Source organism: Myiozetetes cayanensis, unplaced genomic scaffold (genome assembly GCF_022539395.1).
Source record: "Myiozetetes cayanensis isolate MyiCay16 unplaced genomic scaffold, myiCay2020 scf6-25, whole genome shotgun sequence".
NCBI classification, from domain to species: domain Eukaryota; kingdom Metazoa; phylum Chordata; class Aves; order Passeriformes; family Tyrannidae; genus Myiozetetes; species Myiozetetes cayanensis.
In genome coordinates this window covers 21,452,278-21,464,464 of record NW_026087853.1, presented here as the reverse complement: position 1 = coordinate 21,464,464, position 12,187 = coordinate 21,452,278, and the positions used below count along the sequence as shown (strand labels likewise).

The 12,187-nt window shown below is 41.6% G+C and overlaps 1 protein-coding gene across 9 annotated transcripts in view; it reads left to right on the top strand.

Moving 5' to 3' along the window:
• TTLL5 (tubulin tyrosine ligase like 5) overlaps positions 1–12,187 on the top strand; it is a 152,193-nt gene that overhangs the window by 2,137 nt on the left and 137,869 nt on the right. For 7 of the 9 annotated variants that reach the window (XR_007631432.1, XR_007631431.1, XR_007631433.1 and 4 more), the window contains exons 3-9: positions 2,715–2,824; positions 4,642–4,724; positions 5,562–5,668; positions 6,213–6,343; positions 6,881–6,963; positions 8,953–9,022; positions 9,317–9,401. Coding sequence is in view for 6 of the 9 variants with exons in the window: in XM_050335280.1 (XP_050191237.1) it covers positions 2,715–2,824; positions 4,642–4,724; positions 5,562–5,668; positions 6,213–6,343; positions 6,881–6,963; positions 8,953–9,022; positions 9,317–9,401 (669 nt within the window). In the remaining 3 variants the exon portion in view is untranslated. Of the gene's footprint in view, positions 1–2,714; positions 2,825–3,506; positions 3,658–4,641; positions 4,725–5,561; positions 5,669–6,212; positions 6,344–6,880; positions 6,964–8,952; positions 9,023–9,316; positions 9,402–12,187 lie in introns of those variants that run through there. The other 2 variants (XM_050335282.1, XM_050335283.1) reach the window with 2 other exon arrangements.

The following is a 12,187-nucleotide window of genomic DNA, read 5'->3' as shown; positions in this document are numbered from 1 at the left end:
TTAGGAAGGTTGACAGGTTTCCTTTGGGTGATCTTACAATTTGATGTGACAGATCTTAATGTCTTTGATGTGTTCTTAATTCCTCTGAGGAGATAGTAGTTCTGAATGCTGTCTTGTTTGTTTTGCACAGAAGTGATGACCGTATCCCAGAGCCTGTGGCTTGAGTGGCGGACTGGGGACATTGTTCTTGAATCTGGACTTGCATTCCACTGTATCTCACAGGAATTAAAAGGGAAGAACACACAAATTTATCCATTGTGTTGAGCCAATCTTGTTCTAGTCTCTCCAACTCTGCATTAGTGCTTTTCTGGGCACTTCAGAGTCCAGGATTACAACCAGGCAGGCTGCACTGATTTGCAGTTCTGAAACTGGAGTCTGAAACCTGCATTGCAAGGGCTGGTTCTGTGGATACCAGCAATTGTGGTTTATCCTGAATTATAGATCCTGTTTTCAGGCTGTACATTCAGAGAACTGTAGCTGTGAAAGTTCATGAGATTTCTCCCAAATTATACTCAGTAAAATAAATACGAATTTAAACAGAACTCAGGCTGGTGAGAACCCAAAAAGAGGGTGATCTGGAAGGTTCCCTTTATAGCTGAGTACCAAGGATGCTATATTGAGTTTACGTGGCCGGGTTAGCAGATGAGCTACAGGGTGGCTTCTGTGGGAAGCTGCAGGAAGCTTCTTCCATGTCTGACAGAGCCAATGCCAGCCAGCTCCAAGATGGACCTGGTGCTGGCCAAGGCTGAGCCCATCAGTGATGGTAGTAGTGTCTCTGTGATAACATTTATGAAGGAAAAAAGTTATTGTGCAGAGGTAATTGTGCTCAGAGAAGAGAGAGAATACGTGAGGGGAACAGCTCTGCAGACACCAAGAAAGAGGGAGAGGAGGTTCGCCAGGCACTGGAGCTGAGGTTCCTCTGCAGCCTGTGGTAAAGACCACAGTGGGGCAGGCTGTCCATGGAGGAGGCCCACACCAGAGCAGGTGGATGCCCAAAAGAAAGTTGTGACCCTGTGGAAGGCCTGTGCTGGAATAGGCTCCTGGGAGGAACCTGTGGACTCGTAGAGAGAGGACCCCATGCTGGAGCAAGTTTACTGGCAGGACTTGTGACCCCATGGAACTCCACGCTATAGCAGCCTGTTTTTGAAGGACTGCACCCTGTGGAAAGGTATCCATGCTGGAGCAGTTCATGAAGAATGTAGCCTGTGGGAAGGACTTGCACTGGGGAAGTTTGTGGAGGACTGTCTCCTGTGGGAGGGACCCCATGTTGGAGCAGAGTATGGACTCCTCTCCCTGAGCAGTGGCAGAAGCAACATATGATGAACTGACTGTAACCCCCATTCACTGTCTCCCTTTGCCTCTGTGGGGGAGGAAGTAGAAAATTGTGAATAATGTTAAGCCTGGGAAGGGGGGAGGGTGGTGAGGAAGGTGTTTTTAAGATTTGTTTGACTTAGGTAATAAGTTCAGCTAATTTCCCCAAGCTGAGTCTGTTTTGCCTGTGATGGTAATTGGTGAGTGATCTCTCCTTGCCCTTATCTCTACTTGTGAGCCTGTCATTTTATTTTTTCCTCACCTATCCAGTTGCAAAGGGGAGTGATAGAGTGGCTTTGATGGGTACCTGGTATCCAGCTAGGGTGGGACCTGGAACTGACACAGATGCCTAGAGTGTGTGTGTGTGTGTGTATATGCAAGTCAGCATAGGCAGGGCTTGGGAGCAACCACAAAACCAAGGTTGAAATGCAGAGAGTAAATTTATTTTCGCTACCTTGCTGACTGTGGGATCCCCAAAGCAGCACCTGGGCAGAGGCACGCAGGCAGGGACACAGGCACTGTGGAGCTTGGTCCTTGCTAGAGAGTCACTTGAAGCTGCTATTCACACCTGTTTTTCAGAGATTCTTGTAGGTGTAGCTTACCACTATGCTTTGACCTTTCCCACAGCAGGAGAGAAATTTCAGGCATGTTCAGTAGGGTGCCTCAAAGTCTATTGGAGTCCTGTGTTATCTGACCAGAGATGTACAAGGATGGGTTGGAGGGGGAGCCTTCAGGTCCTGGGTGACGGAAAGAGGAGTTTATTGTGGGAATGGGGGCTTATAAGGCTTTTAGGGGGATTAAAAAAGAACCAATTACAGTCTCAGGGTCTTACAGAAAAACCAATCAGGTAAAGAGTTAATAACCAATAGGAAGGGGTTAACAAAGGCCAATGAGAAGACCTCAGGATATCTTCCCAGGACATTCCTGCGTGGGAGATAAGAGTTCTTTGCAGGGGGTGTCGGGAAGAAGAAGCAGTGACTTTACAGAAATACAAAAGACCATTTTAAGATATGTTTAAACAACATTAAAAACTTTTGTTTCTATAACATTTGGGCTGTTTTCTTCTTTTCCTTCACCAGTCCATCTTTGACAGGATTTTTTCCTTTCTACATATGGTAAATCCATTACCACACAGATGTTCTACTTGTCAAACACACAAGAATAGACAACAATTTGAATGTTACATGTATTTTTCCACACCCAAGCTGCAAATCACTTAGCTGTGTTTACAATCCTCCTCGCTGTTCTTCCGTTATTTTCCATGGTGTGTTTGCCTGTGTCCTGCCCAGAGGCTAGGCAGGCAAACATTGGCAAGTATGGAGAATTGCTGTGTCCTCATTTTAAGTAACTGCTGCATGTATGAGGCTCAGCAGTTGCTTATACTGACCGCGTTGTCATTTCAGGGATCATCCATGTATCAAGTGGACCGGTGGTGGCTGCAGGCGGATCCCAGTCTTGGTATTTCATGCTGAAGCCATTCTGACCAAGGACAGTTACCTCCGCCTCATTGGAGGTAGGTGTTACTGTGTGGCAGGTTTTGGCCTGAAGGCATGAGGTGAAAATCTCTTCTCTTTGTGGTGTGGAAGAGGACGTGGTAGGAAGGAAATTGCAATCCTCTCTTGTCTCTGAGCACTGAGATGTTCAGAAATGCTTGATCCACTGGTGAATGTGTACAGTTGGACTGTGACAAGTGTCCGTATTTGTCTCTCCATTGGTTCTTGATGTGTTGTGAGTTGGAACTGTCTGCTTGCAAATTGAATGTGGAAGCTGTGCTAGAATTTAGAACTAGAGTATAAATTCACTGTAGCTAAGAACTTTAAAATCAGTCACTGCAGTGAGTTTTCAGGGGTTTTCATGGGAAATAAAGCAGCTAGCCCCACAGTTGTATGAACAGCAATAAGCTGTAGTAACACATCTGTGCATCTACAGCCTCACAAGTGAGAGAAGGCCATTAGCAAAATGATTACTGGCAGCACTTGAACTGGGAGACCAAACCTGTTTTGTGTCAAATACGGGAGAGCTTCTAAATAAGAGGCTACCTTGTTAAAAACAATCACTTTGGATTGAGAGAGTTAGTACTTTTGGCTGTGTACAGCTGGGTGCTCATTCTGGATGCGCTGAGTTGGAGAAAACCTTAAAGTCCTTTCTGTGAAGGTGGTGACACTTCTTTCCTCTCTTGCTTCTTCCTTTCTTAGGTAATTGATGCCTTCATTTCTAATATCCTATCCAAGCAGAAATGCTTCTGGCTCTCTGGGGTAAGGGGTGGAGAAGGTGATTTATATATGGAAACTCCTGATCCTTTTCATGTGAGTTAAAAACATACTTGGATGGTGGCAGAAGCCGATGGTAATTGTAACTCATATTCTAACTCGAGTGTGGGGTCTCTTCTGCTTTTTCTCAAGTGGTTTAACAAGTCTACTGCTGAATAGTGCAACTCATAAAGTTTCCTTCTGCTTTGTCTGGTCCCAGATTATGATACTTCTTACTCTTTTGACTTATTTTTGTTGGTAGAACATATTTCCTGAGGTTTAATCTAATCTTCACCTTTTTATTCTCAGTTTGAACTAATTTTTAAAGTACCATTTCAAGTCATTCTAGCATTGCAATTTCCATCTCTTCTCTCTTGGAACTTTTAGGGATTGCCACATTCTTTTGTATGACAACTGGCCTCTAGTCTTGCTATTTGCTTTCAGTTTACCTTATACGTCCAGTAGAGTTTACTGCTTTTGTTTTTATGACTTTCTACTTGGGTATTGATTTTATCTTTTTATCTCCTTGTCCTATTCACTTTATATCCTGATACATTTTGCAGGTATTTGTTGGAAGATCAATACAGGTGGATGAGACGTAAACAAAAATTAAGTGTTTGATTTTGGGTTGTTCTGGTCTAAAAGGTGATCATACAAGCTAGCCGTGTCAATAAGGGGCATAAGGCATGGTTACTAGAAATACTAATCTTGAATAGAGAAGAAAGAGCTAAAATCATTTTTGTAGTATTATAAAGCAGTCTATCTAAAGGGTTGTTTTAAAAAAAATACTCCTGGTATTTGTTAGGATGTCCTGTGCTCTATTTTAATATGATAGGGTTCAGTGGTGCAACAATTTTTAACTAAGGATTGATGTTCAGTGGCATCATTGGAGTTAATGCTCCAAAAGATGGATAGATGGATAGGCATTTCCTATCACCCTTTCCCTGTTATGTGCTGTTACTCTCTGTGAATTAAGTGCAGTCCTACTATGCTGAGTCTTTTTCTCTTTGGTAGCATGATTAACTTTGGTTTATTCTTCTAGGTGTAGACTCTAATATCATGTCTCTTTGCCTCTTAACAGAGCGCTACCACATGTCCTACAAGATAGTGCGAACAGACAGCCGGCTGGTTCGAAGTATTCTGACTGCCCATGGATTCCATGAGGCGAGTACCATGAAATTCTGATGTGTTTATGTGCTGGGCTGGGAGGTGATGATGATGATGTTCTGGGGGTTTTTTGTGTTTTGTTGTGTGTGGGTTGGCTGTTTTGTTGTTGTTTTTTTTTTCCTACTCCGCAGGGTTAGAAGCAGGAAGCTGCTGTGGACCCCTTTGAGGGTTTGTTTTGGTTTGTTTGTTGGTTTGTTTTGGTTTTTTTTTTTTTTTTTTAAAGTACTCTGACGGTCAGACTGAAAATATGTCATGATTCTGCACTCTCAAAGGACTACCCTTTAGTCTTGAACCTGCAAAATTAGGGAAAAAGGGATGCTGAAGTTTGGTCATGTGTTTTTAATCTTTTTGCTTTTAAAGCCTCATCTCATACCTTGGGAAAGATCTGAAGGAATTAATCTCTCAGCCTTTACAAGCTCGCAGAAGTATTGGTATAGTGTTTCACATTTCTCTTCCATCACCTGTCTTTCTCTAAAAAGTCTCCTGTATGCAGCTAATGGCAGTTTGAGAAGTGTGTTTAGGGTAGATTTTTTTCTGAATAACACTAAGTTAAGGAATTGGTCTCACAAGTTTCCTGAAGAGATATAAAACACTTTAAAAATTGGTTTTAAATAGTCTTTGAAAAGAACAAACTCACAAAACCATGTGACATGGTTATTTCCCAAGACAGAAACAGCTTGGCGCAGGAGTTTGGCTGGAGTTGCCCTTATATTAGGGATGAGTAGAGGACATGGTCTTAAACTAGAACTACTTTGGTCTCGTAGACCTAAGGACCAGTGGTGTTGCTTTTCATTAGTTCTGTGTTTTTGTGTGTGTGTTTATGTTGCTTTTTAGGTTCACCCTAATAGCAGCGATTATAATCTCATGTGGACAGGATCACACTTGAAGCCCTACTTGCTGCGTTCCCTAACAGATATTCAGAAAGTCAATCATTTCCCTAGGTAAGGCCTTGATATCATGTTTTGCTGAATATCTCTGTGATGATTTGGAAAACTTTGAATATAGATACCTTAAAAAATAGAGTATACAAGAGAAAGTCCCAGCATACTGGGCCTGTGGAACATACTGTCTTCATTCTAAATGGTCTTTGGGGTTTGGGGGAGATAGTATTTGGGTGAAGTGCTTGTCTGTAGCCCAAATATTGGATTTATTGCATTTTTAATTTTATTTTCTTTATTTGATGATGTAAGTAAAATAACTTGGGACTTTGGGTTTTCAGTTACAGAGATAGTCACATGTCCCATTTTAAGGTTTGCAACCACCATTCCAACAGTTTACTGTGTTGGAATTTCTGTCTTTGGAATTTCAAGAAGTGCTACAAATGATATTAAATACAGCCATAGGACAGAGACAGTAAAACCCATGAGTAGTTGCAGGTTAGGGTTTAGACAACTTACAGGGCTACAGGTACTTTAGCATCTAGGATAAAGGGTTGCTGTAATGTTGGGGAAAAAATAGATGCAATCTCTTGTTTTGGGACTTCAGGTCGTATGAACTGACACGAAAGGACAGACTATACAGAAACGTCACTCGTATGCAGCTGACCCATGGATTCAAGACATTCCATATCTTACCTCAGACCTTTATCCTCCCAACAGAGTACCAGGACTTCTGCAGTAAGTTAATGGCTGGTGATGCCCAAACCTAAAGCAAAATAACTGGGTGGAGGAAAGGGAATTACTTTTAATATACTTTTAATATTATGCCAGTGTTTAAGGTAACAAAATTAAAGAAAACTGGAAAGACAGTGGAAAAAGCCCACATGATTTCTTTCTGCTGTTTACTCTGTGCCTGCATAAGTCCTCAAGAAGCTGATGTGAGCCAAAGGCTCGAAAATTGAGCTTTATGTGCACAGGGTTGTTGGTGATCAACTTCACAATATCCTTGACTAATGTCTGGGAGAACTGAAGAGAGAAATGCCAAAAGGAGGCATAGGGCTTAGGAACAGAATCTATCAGAGCAGCAGGAAGGACTTCAGGGAGAGGCTGTAATAATTGCAATGAGTCACAAGAGGTAAAATAAGACATCCAAAAAGCAGACTTTAGTCTCGTTATGGAGTTCTCTTTACTGTAGACAACATTCTTGATTCTTGTTTCTCTGCAAATAAGCAAAATGGAAGATATTTCAGACTTGTGCTGTTTTCCTTTAACCAGATACCTATTCTAAGGACAGAGGGCCATGGATAGTGAAGCCTGTGGCCTCTTCGAGGGGTCGAGGTGTCTACCTGATAAACAATGTAAGTGTTCAGCAAAAGGAATGCTCTTCAGTAACACTGTGTTTGAAACTACGTTGGCTTCCAGACCAACATAACCAGACACTGTCCATACTGTGAATTTCAACCATATGCTGGTGAGCAGTTCAAGAGCCCTGAGCAGCTGGCAGAGCTTACCTGGGCATGTGCTGTGAAACCAAAAGCAATCTATTTCTTTGTATGCTATGCTTATATTGCAATCTACCTTCAAGTCTTAGCTTATTAAGAGTAAGTTATACTCCCTGAGAGAGTTTGGGAAACTGTGCTGCTTCATGCTCTCCTTGTGGCTGACAGTAGGCTGGCCTTGGAAAGTTTTCCAGAAGTCTTCTTAGTTGTTTCCCTGTGTGACCTAAACAGTCCTCAAACAGACCCCTTGCCTCCCTCTTTCTCATTAAAAAGACCAGTTAAAAGCAAACCTTATACAGTAGGAAGTATATCAGTCTTTAAGCTGTTATCTAAAGGCCAGTGTGCCCTTCTTGAGGTGTAATGAGGGTAGTTCTTTGAACTCAACATGCTGGTTATAGTGTCTTCTGCTCTTGTTGGGCTTTGCAGGGAGTTAGGTTGTCATAGGTAACAAATACATCTGAACAGGAGCCAAACACGAGGGGATTCCAGTAAATATTCTCAGCAGTGAAACTGACTGTTGAGTAATTTTTTTTCCCACTCATTTGAACCCCCTTCGCCTTCCCTGCACTGAAGGGGTCATGCTGCCTCATCTGTTCTCTACTTGGATCATTTCCCATAAAATAAGGGAGCAATTCGCCAAGTGTATGAGGTAAGTATTTCCAGAGCTGCACTCAGTTTTTTCTTTGCTTGAAAGGGAGAAATGACCTCAGGCTCATATGGCAGTTCACCATGACCTGGGGAAAAGACCCTTCTGGGACCAATATCCCTTTGTGTATCTCTGTTCCAGAAACACTTCAGCTAGTTTAGCCCACAAACCAGTTTCCTTCAGTGTGATACCATTAAAGAAGTGTCTTCTAGAATCTCATCATGTTTTTAAAAGTAACAACCACCCTCCCCCACTAACAAAATAACAAACCTTTGCATTTCTCTAATCCATAGTAGAACAGGCTGTCACTTTTGTGGGATGTACTGAAGGAAGTTTAGCTTGTTCCCTCACACTGTATATGTGCACTTTGTATGCTTAGGTTTCGTGCTCATGATGCTGGTGTTGTGGCTGAACACACGCAAAATTGGATAAAGGCAGAATTGTGGTTATCTTGGCTCTTTCGCAGACTGAAGGCAAGAAAATGTACAAGAAACTGTTTGTACGACTAGTAAAACTGGTCCCAAGAGAGACTTGCATACAGCAAAAAGTAAAAAAAAAAAGCCTTTTCAGCAGATCCCATGACATTGCAATGTATATTTGTCACAGTTAGAGCTTTCTGTTCTGAGCCCAAAGGGTAGCTTCTTCCTGTTACAGGAGCCCTGAACTGAGCCTCAGTAGATGGTATTTACTCATGTAGGCAAAAAGGTTGGATACTAGCCCAGGATTTGTTATAAAGATCACAAGTTGAGGAGTCATTTTCTTCACTTGTGACTTCCTTACCAACTGTAGCTACATACACCTTCCAGTGTCTTCTAAATCCCTCCTTTATGTGTTTGGTTAACCCTTGAGGAGCAAACAGAATAACAATCACTTCTTAGATATGTCTTTTTTCCTGCTTATTTGTCACGTGGCTGCTAAATCTGTATTCTACTCTAAGGAACATTACACTGGAAGATTCAATGGACAGGTTTTTTTGGCAATGTAATTGTTCCCAGACTTCTGATTATGATCTAATTACCTTAAATATGTTGTGACTGACTGTTAAGTTTTTTATTTTTATTTCTTCCCTCCCCAGACATAGCGATTGGTACAGGGTGGCTTTAGGAGGGCAAGGCTGGAAAAAATGATGGATTTGATCTAGTTGTCATCTTATTCCTTAAGCCTCCTGTTTTTTCACTTTTGAATTCTCTGTTCCTCTTCAGCCAAGCCAGATTGTCGTGGAAGACAACATCCTGGTTTCTCGTTACATCAGCAACCCCTTGCTCATAGATGGTGAGTGTGCTTAGGAATTGCTTTTCTCTCTTCCCCCAGCCTGCATCTGAGGATCTCTTCAACATTTGCAGTAATTTAGTTGAATAACTTGAGTGGTCTAGCTTTGACTAGTACCAGAAAAATGTAACTAGAGAGTTTGTTAAAACCTGTAAGCTTTTCAACTGGGAAAGCTTCAGGCACCCATGTCAGCAGCAGATAATGGTTTATTGCTCTCAGGGTCTGTTGAAATTTCTCAACTGGACATGATGTCTCAAAGATACTTGCAGTCACTGACTCCTGACAACTGTATTTCAGATTTCAAATTTGATGTGCGGCTCTATGTTCTGGTTACATCCTACGATCCACTTGTCATCTATCTCTATGAGGAAGGATTGGCCAGGTAGGGACAATTCTTCTATTTCAGTGTACCTGCACTTGATGATGAACTGTTGATGGCTGTATTGGTGATTGTTTCAATACTTTAAACCACTCTTCCATATACTAGGTCAGTATTTGTATTTTCTGCAGTATCCAGTAAATGGGTTTAGACTAGTTCACTGTTTTTTTTACTTTGCAAGATACCAGTTTTCCTCTGCACGTACTTCATGAAAGATAACAAAAATTCCCCAGGAAGTGTACTTATCTACCAAAAGGACCTGTTTCTCTTCATCATACAAGTTTAGCTAAATCATAGAATATGGTGATTTGGAAGGTACCCATTGGGATCATAGAGTCTGACTGCTGGCCCTGTGCAGGACACCCCAAGAATTGCACCATGTGCCTGAGAGCATTGTCCAAATGCTTCTTGAGCTCAGACAGGCTTGGTGCTGTAAGGAGTAAATTTGGAGCAATCACCCCTGTGAATTTCCAACAGATCAGAATTTTAACTATAGTGATGTTAGAGAAAAGAGCACCATAGGACTGTCTTCTGCAACAGTTTTAAGTAATGCTGTATCTGTCTTATAAGCACATATGATGTGTTCAGAATTAATATCTCTAGGGTTTGTGCCTGCCATGATTCTGACTTGGGTAGATACTCAATCCAAATTATCTTTATCCAAAGAAGATAATGAATCCCAAAGAATATATTAATAATGATCCCACAAGAAATACCACCCTTTAAATACATGAATACCCTTCAGGTGTGTTGTGATGTGCCTCTGTCTTCAAAGATAATGTGAACAAATTGTTTCCCTAAAGGGAGGCAGAACAGAGAAGCTCATCTTCATCAGTGGAAAGCTTGACAACTATATTCACTCTACGAAGGGAACCTTAAACATATGTGGCATGCAAGACTTTTCTCTTGGGAATTGGCAATTAAATTGTTAATTGCTAATATTGCATGTTTTTGGAAAGTGAAGAGGAGGGGAAGAAAGAGTTTTTGCCAGAACGTTCTCAGAATGGGCAGTGCGTAGCAGGCCTTCAAAATAGCTCTTGTGCACCATCATTAATGTCTTAAAGGTGGTTCTACTGATCTTGTTGTAACAAAGGAATTTACTTCTGGAAAAATCCATCTGTATAAACAAATGTTCTACTCTGAGGATAAGTGTGCATTTTTATCTCTCACAGTAGAGTAACATGTTTTCCTTGGGATGGGGAAAGAGGAAGTGTAAATGGGGATGTGTATGGGTGGGTGGGTGTTTTGGTTTTTTTTGTTTTAACAATTCTAGTCATACTAGAGATCTGGGGAAGAAAATGAGGAAGGAAATAAGTATATTCTTCTTACTGAAATACAGTGATTAGAAAGTTCTAGTGAATCCCTTAAGGCAGAATCATCAAATTCTTTGGGTGGGAAGGGAAGTCTGGAGTTCTTTAGTCCAGCCTCCTTTTTAAGACCTTCAAAGTTTGTGCACGTGCTCTGTGACCTTACACCATAAAGTTTGTAATATCTTCCAAGAATCGAGATTCTATAGTTTTCCTGACAACCTGTTTCAACATTTGATCATTCTCACTGTGTCTGCATTTTTTATACCTAACCAGAATTTTCCTTGTTGTAGTTTGACTGTTGCCTCTCGTCCTTCTGCTATGCACCTTTGAGAAAAGTCTGGCTCTGTCTTTATACCCATGCATTAAGGAGTTGAACACAACAGTTAGATCTGTTCTTAGGGGAGGTTTAGGTTGGATGTTAGGAAAAGGTTCTTCACCCGAAGTGTGATTGGGCACTGGAACAGGCTCCCCAGGGAAGTAGTCACAGCACCAAGACTGACAGAGTTCAAGGAGTGTTTTGACAACACTTTCAGGTAACGTGATGTGAGTCTTTGGGCTGTCCTGTTGGGACCAGGCATTGGGTTTTGATGACCCTTGTGAGTCCCTTCCAACTCTGGATATTCTATGATTCTGTGATAATTTGTGAGCCAGAGTCCATGCTTGATAATCTGGATGCTGTCTGGCTGAATTCCTTTGTTCCCTTGACAGTCAGAGTATTCAGTTCTAGAGCTTGAAACAGTGTTGTGGTTAACCCTGAGCATTTAACTTAAACTTTCTTTCTGGGTGTGCATCCAGAAGCATCAGTCTCAACAGTTCTGGACTCTCCATCTTGCTAAGATCCCCTGTGGCAGTAATACTTGCAAATCACTTTTCGGCGTTCTGAAATCCTGAACAGTTTTATGTGTGTTTAGGTTCCATTTGTTTAAATGATAATGAAATCTGAAGTACATGGTGTTGACATACATGGGAAGTGGAACAGGACACCACGGTATTACTAATGATAGTTATCCTTTCCTTCAAGTTGCATCCCATCTTACAGCTCTCTGTGAGAGGTAGATAGTATATGGAGACTAAATGGGGTATTAGGTATCTTAGTATGTGCTGTGGTATAGGTCAATTCGAACAGTACAATGGGGAAACTGGTACAGAGGAAATAATGAGATGTTATCTCTCTTCCGAGGTCCTGACTCTGGACAGCAGCTCAGGTTCTGTTACTAAACTTCAACTCCCCACTGAGCAGTTTCAGCTGAAGTGTCAGCTACAGCAAAAGCCTTGTAGTTGACTGGTTTCACATGATAGGTATAAGCTTATTGCAACCAGTATCTTTAATTACTCTTAAGCTTTTCCCATCTTCTGTGACTGTAGAGTTGGTGTGTTCGTGCAGCAAATGCTGTCCAAGCTCTCTTTGGAGGACAACATTCAAGGTGAGCAGAGATTGACAAGACATTAGGTGGGCTGTTCTGTATGGCCTCCAGATGG